Source organism: Phocoena sinus, chromosome 13 (assembly GCF_008692025.1).
Source record: "Phocoena sinus isolate mPhoSin1 chromosome 13, mPhoSin1.pri, whole genome shotgun sequence".
NCBI lineage: Eukaryota > Metazoa > Chordata > Mammalia > Artiodactyla > Phocoenidae > Phocoena > Phocoena sinus.
The window spans coordinates 77520610-77538823 of record NC_045775.1 but is presented as its reverse complement, the minus strand read 5'-3'; the positions used below and the strand labels follow the sequence as shown (position 1 = coordinate 77538823).

The 18214-nt window shown below is 48.8% G+C and overlaps 1 protein-coding gene across 5 annotated transcripts; it reads right to left on the bottom strand.

Annotated features, from left to right (window-relative positions):
- Positions 1–1630: 1630 nt before the first annotated feature.
- On the bottom strand, positions 1631–17970 carry THNSL2 (threonine synthase like 2). 5 transcript variants are annotated; one of them, XM_032653638.1, is made up of 9 exons: positions 17880–17970; positions 14774–15008; positions 13344–13538; positions 12528–12680; positions 9089–9319; positions 6183–6331; positions 5951–6076; positions 3603–3754; positions 1631–3110 (listed from the first exon to the last, which is right to left on the bottom strand). In XM_032653638.1, the coding sequence occupies exons 2-9, from the start codon at positions 14994–14996 to the stop codon at positions 2885–2887; spliced, it is 1455 nt and encodes a 484-aa protein (XP_032509529.1). In that variant the 5' UTR covers positions 14997–15008; positions 17880–17970; the 3' UTR covers positions 1631–2884. The 5 variants fall into 5 exon arrangements, with proteins under 5 accessions (XP_032509529.1, XP_032509530.1, XP_032509532.1 ...); XM_032653639.1 differs by lacking the exon at positions 17880–17970 and adding an exon at positions 17692–17754; XM_032653641.1 differs by lacking the exon at positions 17880–17970 and adding an exon at positions 17290–17555.
- Between the last annotated feature and the right edge of the window lie 244 nt (positions 17971–18214).

The window sequence follows — 18214 nt, the reverse complement described above, 5'->3', positions numbered from 1 at the left end:
TCATGGGCCTCTAAATATCTCATGACCCCGAAGTATCAGCCTGGTCTTGCCTAAAAGATAAATGGGTCCTGGGGGCTCTCAGGTACGCTCTTGTGGATATTAAAGTGTCTCGGAAGCTGTCAGGTGCTGATGGCTGTAAGGGTCACGGTCATCTCGCCCATCCTCCTGTGCGCCCAGCTTTCCTGCCCTCTCTCTACGTGCTGAATGCCATGCTTCGATGTCAAGTTTTCCAGTAAGAGGATGCCCTCCGGCCTCTCCTTTCAGCCCCTGGGCACCAAGTAGATGCGGAGCTAGTGGTTCTGATGTGGAGGTAGCAGGCAGAGATCAAGCTGGGTGGCCCAGAAGCTCCTTTAGACTTCGGGGGCCGGGAAAGGCAGCTTTGGAGGCCAGATGCCCACTGGCTCCTTTCACAGCGGCCCTCAGAGTGGTGGTAACAGCGCCGTCTAGTGGCCAAAAATACCTCCACGCTGTGCCTGCCTTAACTGCCTTCCAGAGGGGCCCCCAGAGACCAGAGCCTCAGGCTTGTGTTGACGTACACACGTTTGTGTTTGTCTAACCCCCTCCCTCAATCCACATGAGATTTGAACCCAGTAGTATAACTAAATCTACAACTATCTGACATGTGTTCATGTGTACCCAAAGCCTAGATCACTGCTGTCCGTAGAAATACAATGAGAGACAAAGGTGAACCACATACATAACTTTAAATGTCCCTGGAAAAGGAAAAGGAAAAAGACGGAATTAATTTTGATAACGTGTTTTATTTAACTCAATACATCAAAATATCATCCTTTCAACAGGTCATCTGTATAAAATTATTAATGAGATAGTTTAGATTTTTTTCATTGGAAGCCTTCGAAATCCAATATGTAGTTTACATCTGTGACACATGTCAATCAGAACATTGGAAATACTTATCTGTATTTTATGTACTTCATAAATTTCACAGCTGAAAAAGCAGATTCACATATCTGCATTTTTCCAATCATACCTAAAAGCTTTCCAATGACTGAATCAAGTAATAGTTTTGAAATTTAAATGTAAGTTAAACTTAAATAAAATTTAAAATTCAGTTCCTCAGTCAGACTATTCACATTGCAAGGGCTCCACAGTCACATATGGTTAGTGGCTCCTGAATTGGACAGTGCAGGCTAGATCATGAAAACAGTAGCAGGAAGAAAGCATGCCCTTGTGAAAAAGCCTATCTCCCTGTGGAAGAGAATTATTTATACACTTAAAGCCTCTGGCCAAGGTTTCCCGAGTGAGAGGGTCGAAACTTACTTGGGGCATTTGTAAGGACTGAAGATGGCGCACGCACGCCCACAGATTTGCCTTTGAAGGTCTGGGGTAGGGGCCAGGAGAGTGTATTTTGGATAAACCCAGGGACCACACTTTGAGAGTCATCGCACAGTATCTGGCAGATGTGCAATCACAGGGGAGCTATGCCCCTGGTTCCTGCTGATTCTGGAATGTAACAGGCACTGTGTTCAACCAGGACTGCCAAAGACAGGCCCACAGGCAATCCATTGGAGAATGGGGAGAAAAGATAAATATAGGTGTCGTTATTATTCCTTCATGTCTATTTTAGCACACGGTTTGTGTAGTTTATACATAATTTAGTACACATATGTTGGGAGAACATATTAAAAGATTTTTAATCAATAGGGGCAAATCCAAAAAGTTTTAGCCCTTGCGTTAAACAATTGTTCCTATCTTCAAGGAGCTTAGAGACACGAAGATAATGTCTCAAGTGGATAACCATAAAACAGGGCAGAAGGGAATACACAGCTTAAGAAAGCTACAGTTGGAGTTCTGCCAGAGCTAGGAAACAGGAGTCCTTATTTCCAGCTGCGCTGACGAGTAAACAAGACACAGTAATCAAGTACCAGGAACCAAGACAAATAGCCTGTGAGATGGGACTTGTGGGTTCATCAAAGAAGGACAGTCTCCCAGAGGCAAGTGTAGGGTCAAAGGCATGGAGAGGGGAGAGCGTCAGTCGTGTCTTCAGTGGAAAGAACAACTTGACTTCTCTGAAGCAGCGTTGATTATGGAGGTACCTGTGGAAATGTAGGCATTTGGACTTTATTTAGTGTTTAAGGAGGGACCACTGCTTCTCGCTGCTATGATCATGACTTGGTTTAATAAGGATGGTGGACCTGGTACATGAGCAACAGGGCAACTTGACCTAGTTTGAGGCCCCTGCTTTCCTACATGGCCTGGATCTGGTGATCCTGAACCTCAACTCCTGTGCCACCTGCCCTGCTGGCAACCCGGGGCAGCAGATGGATGAGGGACACCATGGCACCACCATCACCACCTGACAGGCACCGGGCTCTGCCCACAGGGCACGCAGAGTCACCATCGCACTGAACCTGCACTTTTATTCCAGGGATTCCCAACGTTTGACAGGGTGGAAGCCCTGTGGCCAAGACCTCTGGATCTGACCTGGGGACCAGATAAACTAAGGCTCAGAGCCAGACCTGTGGTAATGGAGGCAGCGGGCCCCACCTGCACAGGTTTTAGGATCTGGGGGTCCAAAATCTTGGAGCCAAGGTTGCCCCTGAGCCCCAGACCTTTCATTTGCAGGCCCTGAAAGTTTCACAGGAAGCAGTGATGTTCCTGCACTGTCTGGCCCTGGGCTTGTACCCCCAGCAATCATCCACGACTCCCTCCCCGCCTCCCCGGTGACCAGGCCCAACATGGCCAGCCAGCCACGGTGAGAGCACAGAGCAGCCAGGGAACAGCGCACAGCCCGCTGGCTCCAGACCCAGCTGGGCAGCCCCCTGAGAAACTCCTGCACCTGCATGGGGAGAAGGTGCACCAGGCAGCTCAGAGGGGACACCTCCCAGGGTCCAAAGGCTAAAGGAAGCCAGCTCCAGCCTGGCTATGCCGGCGCGTTCCGGAAGCGCCCCTGCCGCTGCCGGCTCAGGTCCTCAATCAGGCCCCGAAGCATCCGTGTCCAGTCGTCACCCTTCCGCATCGGGGTACAGCGCGCCTCCTTGTGCTCCAGGGTGAGGATCTCCGCGGGAGTCTCTGGGGTCAGCCCAGCAGCCAGCACGGCCTCCGGGAACTTGGCTGCAGAGGCGGGAGCCAGACAACAGCGGGGAGGGCTGCGGAGGCAGGGCAGGTGGGAACAGGGGGCGGAAGACAGAAGACAGAGGGACAGGTACAGAACGAAGGCCAGGAGGGAGAAGAAGGAACAGGGGAAGGGGAGAGGTAGGGTGCAGAGAAAGAGAGAGAGAAAAAGACATGTTTGGTCCCTTGAACTTATCTCTGCAAGCAAATTGCTCCTCCTTGTTGGAGGCCCAGCTCCCCCTTCCAGGATCACAGTCTCAAGACACAGTTCCACGCAGCACCCATCATGCTCATGAAAGCCATCTGTGGGAGTTCCCTGGCGGTCCAGTGGTTAAGACTCTGTGCTTCCACTGCAGGCGGGCATGGGTTCCATCCCTGGTCAGGGAACTAAGATCCCGCATGCAGCAAGGGGCAGCCCCCCCAAAAAAAGTCTATTTGTTCACATTCCTCTCTCCCCTGCTTGGGGAAGAGGAGGACCCCTGAAAGCCAAGGGGTCCCCCCGACACACAGGCACCCACCACCTGTACCTGGGCTGCCTCCTGTCCACCTGCTGGTAATGGTAGCTCACAGCCACGGCCGAGTGAGGGCACAGCAAGTACTGGTTCTCTTCCCAGCAGCGGCCCATGGTCTGGGTGATGGCCTCGTCTGACACTGACTGAGAAATTACTGCCTCTGAAAGCTGACAGGTTTCAGGGTCAGAGGGGTGGGAATCAGGGCTGAGGGGAAGTGGGGGAAAAGGGGAGAAAATTCCCGCCACGTAACATAGCCAGATATGCACCAGAAACTCGAATGAAACGTTCAGATTGAATGGCTCAGATTCAGCTCAGAGAAAAATCTGGTTTCCCACGTTTCCCAGTTTTAAATGGATTCACTCAAGTTAGGGGAAGGATACCTTTGAGTTTCAGGTCAACACATTTAGTTAGAATTTGGCTCATGAATCAGCAAATTAGTGTATGTAGTCTTGTTCAACAACGGGACAGAACACAGAGTAAGGGCACTCAAGCATTCCTGCTGCTTTGTTGTTGGCACGCCCCCTTCCTGTGGATGTGAGAATAGCTTCCCGTCAGTTCCCACCCAGCTCTTGTGGCACCTCCTTTAGGAAAACTCCCCACTACCTTTAAACAGAGGAAGGCTTCCTTCTCAGTGCTCCCTTGGTGTTGTAGATGGTTTATTTGATCATTCTCTGAAAATTCACTGCATGCTTACAATGTGCCCAAAACCCTGCATATGCTCAACTGCAACCAATAGAGACCAGAGGGTGTTATAAATTGTTTAGATACCTTCCTGACCCATTAGGGTTCACAGAAGACAATGCATGTGTTTTATTTATCTTTGTATCTCCAGCACCAAGCATAGCTCCTGACTCATGGTCAATATGTAATATGAATGAGTGAATGAATGAATGAATGAATGCTGTTCCAGCAGTTGGAATATCTTCCGTGTACAGCGGGGGAGAGAATGAAGAATTGGGGGATATGGTGTGTGTCTTCATGGAGCATCTCATTTACATGAGGAGAAGGATTGTGGGTGTCAATACAAACCATTAAATAAGTTGAACTTTGGTTGTGTTATGGTCTGAATGTTTGTGTCCCTCCCAAGCTTATATGTTGAAGCCCTAATCCCAATATGATGGTATTTGGAGGTGGGGCCTTTGGGAGTTAATTAGGTCATGAGGGTGGAGCCCTCATGAATGGGATTAGCGTCTTTATAAGAAGAGGTCAGAGGGCTAGCTAAATCTCCTTCCACGTATGAGAAGGCAGCCAACTGCAACCCAGAAGGGGGCCCTCACCAGAACTCAACCATGGCACCCTGACCTCAGTCCTCCAGTCTCCAGAACTGTGAGAAGTACATTTGTGTCGTTTCTAAGCCACCAGTCTGTGGTACTTTGTTATAGCAGTCCAAACTAATTAAGACAGGTTGCATCAAAAGAAGCATAGATTCCAGAAGACAGAAATTCCACTCCAGTCTGTATGGGTGTATCTAGTTCTGGAGACAGCCCTTTAAGATGGACATTGACCACTGAAAATTACGTCATGTAAGGGACAGCTAAAGGAGGGCTTAGCAGGTAAACGAAGATTCTCTTCAAGTATGGGAATCAGATGGCTCACCAGTGCACAAGCTAAGAAGTAACAGGTTCTAGCTTGATATAAAGAACTTCATAATGATTAGAGCTGATGTGAGGTAGTGAGGTCCTAGGCACTGGAGATATACACAGTCTGGATGACGATTTGGTGGGAATGTGGCAGAGAAAATTAAAAGCAAATTCAACATATGAAATTCTTTTTTATATTCAATAAGTTTTCATCGCCAGGTTACCTTAAAATAAAAGCAATCCCTCCCTAGGCTCCTACCCATCTGAGGAGATAAAATTTCTCCTTCTTTCTTTTTTTTTTAAAAAAGCTAATAGAGCAATGGTCTCTGCTCATACTGGATGGGAAAAGTGGCTTCCAGTTATTATTGGAAATCAACAATAATAAATAAAAACAACAGTTAATATATTAAGCCCTATATTGCCAGGCAGTATACAAGGTTCTTCATGGGTATTATTTGACTTAAAATTCAACAATGCTATGAGGCAGGCATTCTCTTTATCCCCATTTTATAGGTGAGGAAATTGAAGCACGGAATTTAAGAAACTGGTCCAAGGTCTCACAGCTGGCTTGGAGTTAAGCCCCACCTGACTCTAAACCAATAACCTCTACTGCCTCTCCTCATTCAACAAAGAACTCCACATGACGTGACTGCAGATGTGCCAGGCTCATCGTAGGTACTCAAGAAACAAGCATCCCCTTTCCTTGAACACATTTTCAAACCCCAAGTCTGGTCTTGTGGCTGCACCCTTTCCCTTCTCCATGGTGTATGGGTGGTAACTGACCTTGCTGTGCAATTCCTTGGGTAGACTCACACTTCGGGTCCTTTCAAACTGCTCCATGAGGGCTCTTGTCACCTGGCTGTCAGAGCCAGATAGCAGCCAGAAGATCCTCTCCATGTTGTACGGCACCTGGGCAGAAAGGCAGGGTCCCGAGGGTCACGCTGACCTCAGCCCTTGTCCACCTCCACCCAACCAACACCTGGGTCAGACCTGCACATCGCCTCACAGGCCCCACCTGAATGTCCATAGCTGATGCCAAGGTTGGTTTGACGGCCTCAGACAGAGAGAAGTCTCCCCGCTGGACGGTCCTGTGGATGATGTCATTGTAGTTCACTGCCACGACCAGGTGGATGGGCAGGCCCATTTTCTGAGCGATGAACCCAGCTTAAGAGAGGAGAACAATGGTTTCTTAGACACAACACCAAAAGCACAAACAACAAAAGAAAAAAAGTAGATAAATTGGACTTCATCAAAATTAAGAAGATTTTGTGCTTTTGGAAGCTTTTGTGCTTCAAAGGAGACTATCAAGAAAATGAAAAGACAACCCACAGAATAGGAAAAACTATTTGCAAATCATATATCTGATATAGGACTTGAAGCCAGAATATATAAAGATTTCTTACAACTCAACAATAAAAATAACCCAATTAAAAAATAGGCAAAGGACTTGAGTACATATTTCTCCAAAGAAGATATACAAATAGCCAATGAACACATGAAAAGATACTCAACATCATCAGTCATCAGGAAAACACAAACCAAAACCCCAGTGACATACCACTTCATACCCACTAGAATGGCTAGAATCAAATTGATAGATAATAACAAGTCTTGGTCAGGATGTGGAGAAACTGGAACCCCCCCCCAAATACACTGTTGGCTGGAATGTAAAATGGTGCAGCCACTTCAGAAAACAGTCCAGCAGTTTCTCAAAAAGTTAAGCACAGAGTTCCAATATGACCCAGAAATCCATTCCTAGTTTATATATACTCAACTGAAAGCAGGTCCTAAGCACAAATGTTCCTAGCAGCATTATTCATAACGACTAAAAGATGGAAACAATCCAAATGTGCATTAACTGATAAATGCATAAACACAATGTGGTATAGCTATACAACAGAACAGTATTCAGCCATAAAAAGGAATAAAGTACTGAAACATGCTACAACATAGATGAGCCTTGAAAACATTACACTAAGTGATGGAAGGTCAGATATTGGATGATTCTATTTATATAAAATGTCCAGAATAGGAAAATCTATAGAGACGAAATAGATTAGTGGCTGCCTAAAGCTGGGAGGGATGAGGGGAAATGGGGGATGACTGCTAGAGGAACAGGACTTCCTTTTAGGGTGAGGAAAATGTTCTAAAACTGGTGATGGCCACACAAATCTGTGTATGTTAAAAACTATTAAGTTATATACTTTAAGTGGGTGAATTGTACGATACGTGAATCATAGAGCAATGAAGCTCTTACCATAAAAAAGAAGGAAAGAGTAGGAGAAGGTGACTGTGCCCTGACACTGTTCCCGTGCCAAACCCTGCCCCCAAGCATGCTTGCCACCATTTGCAGAAGAGAAAATGGAGGTTCTGAGAAGTTGAAATGACCCATCCAAAGCCTGCTAAGTGGCAGACTAAGGATTTGAACTAGGTCTGTCTAAGTCTAGAGCACATGCTGAGTCCCCTGACTCAGTCTCCTAGAACCAGCGCCCTCAGACTGCGTCCCCTGGAAAGGGACTGAGAGGGCACAGAGCAGCAGCCTCAGTCTACCCCAATAGCGGTGTCTATTGGCATGGAACAAACAAGGAATTCCTCACCCTGAAAGACGGAAAGCCCAGAAAGGCAACGTAGTTTGGGGGAAGGTTCCTACTGCCATGAATGGCTTATCTCTGATGAGTAGGTAAAAGGAGTTAAGGATAACCACACCACCCAACATCACTCTTAATTTTGCAAAGCACATTCACAGTCTTATTTCACATGATCCTCAGTAAACATCACGATATCCTTGTATGACAGAGGAGCGACGGAGGCTCAAGGGGTCCAGGGGCTTAAGGTCAAGCAGCTAGTTCCTGATGGAGCAGGGCTAGATCGGAGTCCCCTCTGCAAACATTGCTTTTGTGCCAGGCACTGTGGCAGATACTGGGACGTGCGCAGGTGGCATCACTCCCTGGAGGGTGATGCAAATGGGCAGCCATGGATGGGGAAGAAGGCTGAGCCATCCTGGTCTAACAGCCAGCCTGCCGTTCTTTCCATCCCTGTGCTAGCTGAAGTCAGGAAGACTCCTGACCGCTAAGATACTTTCATGGTCTCACCTAAGCTGTCCTGGACGCCCATCAGAAGCGATGCCACTAACAGAACCATCAGAAAAAAAGTCATGCCAATCAGGAGGCCAACTTCTCTGTGCCTCAGCTTCCTCATTATAAAATGGAAATAACAGTATCGTCCCCCTCACAGGCGCACGTGAGGATTTAAGGAGTTAATACGAGAGAAGCATTTAGAGCAGTACCTGATGCATAGTCAGTGCTTGATAAATGTTAAGTATTATTATAGGAAATGATTTGAATGCCACGTAGCTCTATAGCTCTTGACCCTCATAAAGTTCACAGACACGCATAAAGAATCTTATTTCTGCTCCGTGGTCATCCTGAGAGATATGATAAGTGTTCCAATCTTTGATAGCTGAGGAGCTGAATCTAAGAGACAAGACGTTTAGCTAGTAAAGGACAGAACTGGCACAGAAGCCTAAGTCCAGGACTTTTTGCACATCACACGGTGCCAGGCGAGCCCTTATCTTCAGAGCAGGCAGCTGGCTGGAGCTGGGAGGAAAGTCCACGCTCCTGGCAGAGGGCACTGCCAGCCGGGCCAGCGGCTGAACCTTGACATGGTCTCCCCACGTTCTGCTGAGCAAACACATCAGATCAGGCAGCCGGAGCACCTCGGGGTTAACCCATCCTCCTTCCCCTGTGGCAAGAGGCCAGGATGTCACCCCCAGGGAGTTGGGGCAAGTTTTCTGGAAGCTTCTTGTGTGTCATTTCCCATCACTTAGGACCCAACCTTTATCCTCAACCAAAGTGCAGCTGGGAGGACGGGGACCACAGGTGTTTTTCTGGAAAGCCCATTTCCGCCCAGGGGTCTCCTTACCTGCGAGGCTACCGGCACCCCCCGATGGCACAACCACCTCCACGGGGGGCGGTGGGTGCAAGTCTAAGGTTGGTGCACACCGGAAATAAGCGAAGAAGTGGTGGGCCATCTGCACGAGGACCCGGGACCAGTTGATGGAATTCAGACTCATCAGACTGTGTTCCTTGACAAAGGCCACGTCGGCAAACACGGCCTTGATGGGCTCGTCCAGCTCATCGCTGTTCCCCTCCACTGTCAGAGGAGAGAGGAGAGGGAGTTATCATGAAGAACTCCCGGGGGGCCAGCACGTGCCCATAAGGTCAGCATGTACTCCTAGGCTGAGACCATCCTGCTGGGACCTTCACTCAAACCACGTCTCATATCCTTGGGGTCACATTTCCAATGTTTCTACCATTATCTAAAACGAAAGAAAATGTCAGCTTTCTGGGATATTAGGGGGAGAATTCCTCTTCGTATTCCATGCCCACTTCCCCGGGCTCTGGGGATGGTTTATCAGATTGTGAGATGGTGAGAGGCTGGGCTTTACTTCACCGGCCTCCATCAGGGGCTGGAGGGAAAGAGTCGCTCTTCCCACGTGGGTCCCTAGTCCAAGTTGCACCCCTCAACCCAGCCTAACCAGCAATCAAGCCAATATTGTTCTCTCATCTGAAACCTGGGTCTGTTTCTCCACTGGGTCCAAGCTTGGAAGACAGCGGGGGAAGATTATCAGGGGAAATGCCAGAGTAGGCACCGAGGTTATTTATTTTTTTAAAAAATAAATTTGTTTATTTATTTATTTATGGCGGAGTTGGGTCTTTGTTGCTGCACGAGGGCTTTCTCTAGTTGCGGCGAGCGGGGGCTACTCTTCGTTGCGGCGCGCGGGCTTCTCATCACGGTGGCTTCTCTTGTTGCGGAGCACGGGCTGTAGGTGCACGGGCTTGTGGCATGCGGGCTCAGTAGTTGTGGCTCGCGGGCTCTAAAGCACAGGCTCAGTAGTTGTGGCGCACGGGCTTAGTTGCTCCACGGCATGTGGGATCTTCCGGGACCAGGGCTCGAACCCGTGTCCCCTGCACCGGCAGGCGGATTCTTAACCACTGCGCCACCAGGGAAGGCCGGCACTGAGGTTATTATTCATTCCACCCTTCATCGTGTAGCAGTAATGAGGCTGCAGGACTGACTCCAGATCCATGTACAGGGGGGATATTTGCTGGGGTGCTAGGAAAAGATTCACTGTTTTTAAGAGAGAGCCACAGGAAGAGAGACGTGGTTACCTTCAGTAACCATCATATGCCACAAGAGGAATGAGGCTGAATGGAAGATGGAGCAGAGAACCTGGCTCCAGTGAACCAGCCAGTCGGGAGCCTATCCCACCTCTAGACTTCCAGGGACGTGAGCTGAAAAGTATCCCTGTTCAAGCCAGTCTGAGTTAGATTTTCTGTTACTTCCAACCAAAAACATCCCAAGTAATATATAACTAGCCCTTGCTGATTATCCTGTGCTTAAGAAGAACCGAGTATACAATGTATATGGAAATGCATGGCTTTAGAAAACATTAGTGTCCAACACACAACAATCCAGGTGGCCCATCTCTACTCCCTGAGCTCACCAGCCCAACAGAAAACACATGCCCACCATTAGCTCCCGAACTAACACACGTCCTCCTGGAAACCAAATCAGAAGATTCCAGAAAGGAAGGGAAGAATTTGAACAGTCCTGTTTTAGAAACAAAAACTAATTCCTTTAAAGGTTCCTGCCTTATTTTCTTGAAGCGCAGAACACGTATGAAACAGAAATGCCCTTTGCCTCAGGCAATAGCACATTTATGACATACTGTGTTCATCACCATCCACGTGTCTGCCACTATTTTTCTTTTCTTTCTTCTTTTTAAAATTTTTTGGCCATGCCACACAGCATGCGGGATCTTAGTTCCACAGCCAGGGTCGAACCCACGCCACCTGTGTTGCAAGCGCGGAGTCCTAACCACTGGACCACCAGGGAAGTCCCTGCCACTATTTTTCAAATGTGCACCATTCTCCAGCCCATGGTCAGGAACGGTGCTTCTACACATGCCCTTAGGTCAAAGCCTTCCAACATCTGTGTACAAGGAGGGAAGGGCGTAGGTGCAGATTAGAGGTACAAAAAGCTCTTCTCCGCTTTGATTCTAGGTAAAGACAGTCCTAGATTGATAAATAGCAATTTTGGTGCTTAGGGTGTAACAGGGACACTCAGGAACCTGAACCTTGTACATTAAAATCTTGCCATGACTGCAGGAAAATGCAGCCAGATATGGGTAATTCATTACTAAGGCTAGCGTGTAAGATTTTTGCCAACGCCCGCCTCAGCTAAACCATCAACTTTTCAGTGGAATGCGTATGTGCTTGCTAAAGAAAAGAGTAGCAGGGGCTTTTTGTTTGCTCTTGAACAAACAGACAAAGAATATTCATACCTACTCCCATGGGTAAGGTTCGTTCTCAATGTTCTTTTGGTCCTTGACAAAATTGGTGTTATATAAAAACATCATCTATGGGATTATAACAGGAGGCCAGGCCAGTTATAGAAGGAAGGTTTTCTGCCACCACATTTGCTGTCCTGCCAGGTGAGTGACCAAACCAAGCCAGGCCACCTGGACAGCTTGCCCAAGGCCACAGTGCACAAAACCTCACCAAGACCCCTACTGCTCATATTCCAACCCCTTCCTTGGGGCTACCTGGGGTGTAGTAGGGTGTCAGAGGTAGAAATAAAAAGTATGGCTCCACTCAAACCCATCCCGCCTTCCTACACTCTTGAACTCCGTAATGATTAAACGCACTCAGAACAGATGGCCAGACATTAAGGAGATGGCTTTTTGCCTCTCTGCAAACACAAACGCTACGATTCGTGATGTGGCTCAGGAAGGGGGGTCACTAGCGATGGGTCCCACTGAGTAGCTTCTTATTTTAAATACTTAGACCTGCTAACCAAGTGCATAGCTTAGTTGATTCAACACTGCGAGGGAGGGCATGAGCTGCCAACATGCAATAGCACATTCTCTTAAAAATAATTATTAAACATGTTTTTGCCATCTGAACTTCAGTGCCCTGGGACAGAACCCAAGTCAGTTGGCTCAGGCTATGACTCTGGGTAGCTGCCTGTAGATATGGCACCAGCAGGGTGAACGTGCAGGGAAGTGGCATTCTATGGGGTATGGTTTTCAACTCGCACTTCCTCGGTGGTACTGTCAGTATTGGTTTATGCACCTGTCACCTCCAGTAGTTTCTGAAACCGTGTAGCCACGAGCCTGCTCAGAGCTAAGCCAAGGCATACACCAACCTCTAAATATGACTGATGAAGGAAGGGAAGGAGAGAGAAAGGGGAGGAGGAAGGATGGTCAGCTAGTCAATTGACTAGTTTTCTAGGCTCCCAAAACAGACCACTCGAGGCAAAGCCATGCTGTCCCCGGAGCCTCTGTCCCGGCACTCACCTCCAAACACGTGGACATTCTCTCTCAGCACTGTCGTCATCTGGAGCTCCTGAATCTTTGTGCAGCGACCTTTGGGCAGCAGAACAATGATGTCCACGTTCTCTGCCCCCTGAACACTCTCGATAGCAGCACTCCCTGTGTCCCCAGAAGTTCCTGGATGGGAAGAAGGAGGAACCCTCCTCTTTAGGACGAGGGAGATGGAGAAGGAAAGCAATGGCCCCTAAAGCACTGTCGCCAAGTGAGGCAATATCCTGGAGGGTAGGAACCCAGTACTTAATCTGGGGTCCTTGAACCTCCAAGGGATCCACGGATAGAAATCAGGGCATCTGTGAGCTTGGCGCCATATCTTTTGTGTATTTTATGTATTTAAAATATTATTCTAAGAAGGTTCCACAGCCTCCACCGGACTGTCAAAAGGGTCTGTGGCACAAGAAAAGTTTAAGAACCGTGCTCTATAAATTAGGAGGTTGGGATTACCATATACACATTATTATACATAAAATAGATAACCAACAAGGACCTACTGTAGAGCCCAGGGAACTGTCCTCAGTATTTTGTAATAACCTATGAGGGAAAAGAATCTGAAAAAGAATAGATAGATAGATAGATAGTTAATGTATAACTGAATCACTGTGCTGTACACACACACACACAGAGTACTGTAAATCAACCATACTTCAGTTTAAGAAAAAGAACCCTGCTCTGGAAGAACCAATAACACACTCCCCGAGAGACATCAGTGGAGGGCATCCTGTGGGTGGACCCTGGCAAGCTGGGGCACTGTAGGGCTCCAGGGCACACGGCCATGATGCACACCTACAACCACGGTGATGTGTTTCTTCCTCTTCTCCAGGAAGTACTGCAGGAACTGTGCTACACAGCCCAGGGACAGGTCCTTAAACGCGTAGGTGACCCCATGCCACAGCTCCAGCACGTTCAGCCCATTCCTCAGTCTGGATAGATGGACCACCTCTTTGTGTCGGAATCTGCTGAAGGCTCGGTCGATCAGATCTGCGAGGGGAGAGAGAGGACGTTGGACGGTGATTAAAGGCCATTCTCTTGTCCCTCAAGTTCACTCTCAGTGTCTCTACACTTTTACATTTGAAGTTTCTTTCCCTTGTTACCAGATAAAAAGACCAGAGGTTTTTATCATAAAGGATACTGTGTATGAATCTAATTGTTTAATCCTAGGAAAAATGTCTGAAAAGGCATGAACTAAACTGTTCATGGATTCCTCATAGTGATGGCCCCAGAGACCAGAATTGGTGCTGTAAGACTTTCATTTTTCACTTTATAAATCGCTTCATCATTTGGATTTCTTGTGTGCATTATTCCAATGAGATTCAATTAAACAATTGCATAAGAAACAAGCAAATGTCTCATCTCTTCTCATTTTCCTTCCTAAAGACAGAGACTTATTTGTTTGTTTTTGCATTACTTAATCTCACATCTGTGATGCCAGAACCTTGAGATGGTTTACTTAGAATCCTACCTAAGGCTAAGGTCATCTAGAGTAGTGTTTCTGAAACTTTAATTAGTGAACCAATCACCTGGGATCTTAAAATGCAGGTCTGGGGTCTCTAGGTCAGAGAAGTCTGAGAATTCTAATATTCTAATATGTACATCAGTGCGGGTCATCGAGCTACATTTTGAGTCCTCTTCTTCTCGGCCCCAAACTCTCACCATTACATTTGGTCCACAGACCAGCAGCGCTATTATCATCTGGACGTTTGATAGGAATGTAGAATTCTCAGGCCCGCCCTAGACCTACCGAATCAGAATCTGTGTTTTAAAGATATTCCCACAGAGTATCTGTAGGCACATAACAGTCTGAAATGAGCTGGACCAGAACACTCTCAAAGTCCCTTCTGGAATTACCATTAAAGGAGATAAAACAGCAATCTGAGGGTCTGGGTGTTTTATATACAGGAAGGAAATACCCCACATTCAAGCATCTCAGGACAATAGCAAAATCCCTTGAAAGGGTTTTTTAAAAATAAGCAAAAAAAAAAAAAAAAATCTCCGCAGATCACTTTGGCATTCATCACACTGGAGGTGGGAGCTGGAATGAATTAACCCTTTGGGGATATTTCCAATTCTGGGATTCCAGAGTCTGGAAAAAACTCCAAAGTTTCAGAAATGTGGCTAGGGACCTCCTAGGGGTTAAATGACGGATTTGCAACTCCATGGTGGGCTGGGCTGGCAGAAGAGTGAGATGGGAGAGTAGAAAGGCAGGGTCTGCTCACCGTTTAAGTCATCTCTTGGAATGAGCTCGGGGCCAATGAAGAGGCTACACAGCTCCTTCACCAGGCTGGGGTAGGAGACCACACTCCACTGACGCAGGGTGTCTCTGTCCAGCTGAGGCAGCTTCTCGGGCATGTAGAGGCCCCCATCCGGAGCATAGCCAGAGAAAAGGGCCCCTTCAAAGTCAACCCGTGGGGCCATCCCTCGAGTACTGACGTACCACATGATCCTGGAGGCCTGCAGAGGGAACAGTCCCAGAGACACTTGATCTCCAAGCTCAGTACCCCATGGGACGATGCTGAAGTACACCCAGCCCCTTCGGCTAGCCCCTGGGCCATCATCCAGACTGGGAGGCTGGAGCTCTGTGAAATCTCAGGCCAGCTTCACCTGAGACTGTGCAAATCCTGACCTCTCCAATCAAAATGAGGTAATTCTACTGACCTACTGCCAAGGGAGAGGGGGTACTGGAGCATTCTGGGAAAGGAGAACACTTGGTCCTCACTGATGAGGAAGAAGTCCTTGGGGTGGGGAGAAGGAATAAAAATAAGGCAAGTGCCATTTTGATACCCCTCTCGATAAGGAGAGGATGACACACTTGATTATACTCCCTTCTGAGAGATGTATCTACTTCTGCTAAAAAAATAATCATCACCTTCAATGGATTTTTAGCAATGCTGCCTATAACCTAATGGTTCTCCACTCTGGTAGTTTGTTGCAATCAGCTTGGGAGTGTTTAAAAAAAATACCCCTACTTGGGACTCTACCTGGATCAATTAAATTGAAATCTCTACATGAGGCTCGTTGGGTGGGTCTAATATGCAGCAAGGATGAAGAATAGGGTGGCCAACCCATCCCAGTTTGCCCGGGACTTCCCTAGTTTTAAAACTGAAAGCCCCAAGTCCCAGGAAACCCCTCAGGCCCAGGAAAACTAGTATGGTTAGTCATCCCAGGTGAAAACCAGTGCCCTACCTCCCAGTCTGATCCTAAAATAGTTAGAAGTGCTGATATGCTACTCTATCATCTGGCCCCGCTAACTGGTCCTGTCTGGATGCAGAACTCGGATTAGCATGGAAGGGGATAGGGTCCAAGGGCACCCCAGGCCTAACTCTGGTCACACTTGACATCAGTTAGGTTCCCAGGAGCCAAGAACCATGTTAAGCAGCTAGGCTTGAGCTCGGAACACCTTTCTCTGGATCACGGCTGTGAATTCTGATTATAAATCCCCACAACACCTCTGGGGATGAATTTGACTAGACATAGCTCTCAGTACCAGCTTGGACTTACTTCTGTGCCAGGGCCAGAGGGGAACCCTGGGGACAAAGCCACCTGAAGCCTTCCACCTATGAGCAAGGGAATGAGCTAGCATTGACCTGGAGGAATTCTGGTTCCCTAGACTGTGACTCTCTGCCCTGTGCCACTCCCAAACCGACGAACACGAATGCATCCAACTTTGAGAGGCAGAGACAAGTTGAATTGTCCAAATCATAAATCTTTTGAAAGTGAAAGTGGACGTTATTAATAATTACGCTGGGACAATGGGGATAAACCAGAACCGTCTCAGGCAAACTGGGACACATCACCTTGTATAGGGGTGCATGGCACAGAAATGAAGTCAGGCAACTCCAAAAGCCAACTGCAGGGAGTACGCAAAGAAGGCCCAGTGTCTCACAAACCACAACAGGGTGGGAGGGCACAGGGCTAGCAGTGCCTTCAAGCAAAAGAGTAATTTCTGTAACTCTGCGGCAAGGGTTAAAGCCAATGCATACTACCCAAGACTCTGGAGTAACGGGAGGGTGATCGTGCCTGGCCACTTCCCGGGGTCAGATTAAAGGCTCAGAAGGCAACTGGGCTGCCAGAGAAGCTGTGGCAAGCATGAGGGCAGTCAGAGCTACAGAGAAGCGCAAAAGAAAATATCTGCGGAATGCACTTTCCTGGGGCGCTGGTCTCTGTTCCCGGCTCCACCTGGCCCAGGAACAAAGGAGAGGGCCTGAGGCCGGGCTCTGCACGTGTCAGTGGGAAGAAGTGGACTGATAAGCACACGGGCGGTTGTCTGCACCAGGAAGGTCCGCCTCCGCTGTGCTATCCAAAAACCCCAAGGGGCAGCCTTCTGACGCCAACACGGCAAAGCTACATGCACTATACACCACTGGGTTCAGTGTAAGGTAAACTGGAGAGAGAAGCCCTGAAGTAGAAGCCGCTGCCACAGGACGTGGAGAAGCTGACGAAGAAAATCAGGCACTCTGCTTGGACTGCTGTATGCGGGGTGTATAGGGGCTCCAAGCATCCGACGGGGACTGACCTAAGTGACCAATAGCGCACGATTTTATAATTTGCCCCTGTGACTCCGCTGGGCCCTATTCCAGAGTGGAGACAGGTCAGAAAAACTCTGACCAATAATCTGGATGAAAAGCAAGGGAAACAAGAGAGCGCCGCAAGACAAGGAAACGTTTCAAGAAGGGTTCCTCCAGGAGGCGAAGAGATTTCTGAGCAGGGGTGAGGCCATGGGGAAGACTTAAACCTCTGCGGCCGAACCCCTGGCAGCCGATCGCAGACCTCGGACTGCGGCCCCTGGGGGTGGAGACCCCGGCAGGCCCACTGCAGGCGCCAGCCTCTCCAAGGTCACTGGGCACCAGTCCTCCGGCTGGCCTGGTCTTGGGCCAAGACGGTTTTGATAAGGTCTTAAAGGCTCCACTCCCAGCCTCTGAAAACCCCACAGACTTCTCAGTGTCGGGGCTCTCTGAGAATTGCAGAAATCCTGCCCAAAGTGCAAAGCATCGGGAACCCTCAACCCTCCCAGGTTCCTCCAAGTCGCAGCGCCCGAACTAGAGACTGAAGAAAGGGGTTAGGGAGGCCGATCCAGCCACGCTGAAATGCGGGTTGAGCGAAAGTTCCAGAGCTCAAAAGTCTCGCTACCGATTACCCCGGAGAAGGCGCCGCGTTCACCGGAAGAGGACCCGGAAAGGCGACCCGAGGCCGGCGCGCGCGTGCTGGACGCTCGGCCGCTGAGGCGCCTGCTCCCGTGGGGGCGGAACCGCAATCCCCGCCCCGGAATCGGCTGGCCGGGCGGGAGAGTGGGAGGGCTGCGGGGTCCGGGCCGGGCACGTTTACCTGGTGCCAGGCTCCGGGAGTGGCGGGGCGCGGCCCGGGGGGCGGATCGGGCGCGGCGGGAGTGCCCGGTTCCGGACGTGCGCGCGGACGCGGGGGCAGCGGCCAGGCTTCCGGTCGGAGGATGAGCCGGGCCACCTGGCAGGGAGGCTAAGGGCGGAAGAAAGCGGCGTGGGAAGGGGTGAAGGAAGGAGCGACAGGGAATGATAACGAGAGGGAAACCATTTATTCTTCACTTAGTATGCTTTTCTGACACTTTGCTAAGCGCTTTATTCACAGTCTCTTAAATCTTCCTTGCAAGCCTCGGAAGCACCACATCGTCGCACGTTTCAGGGTAG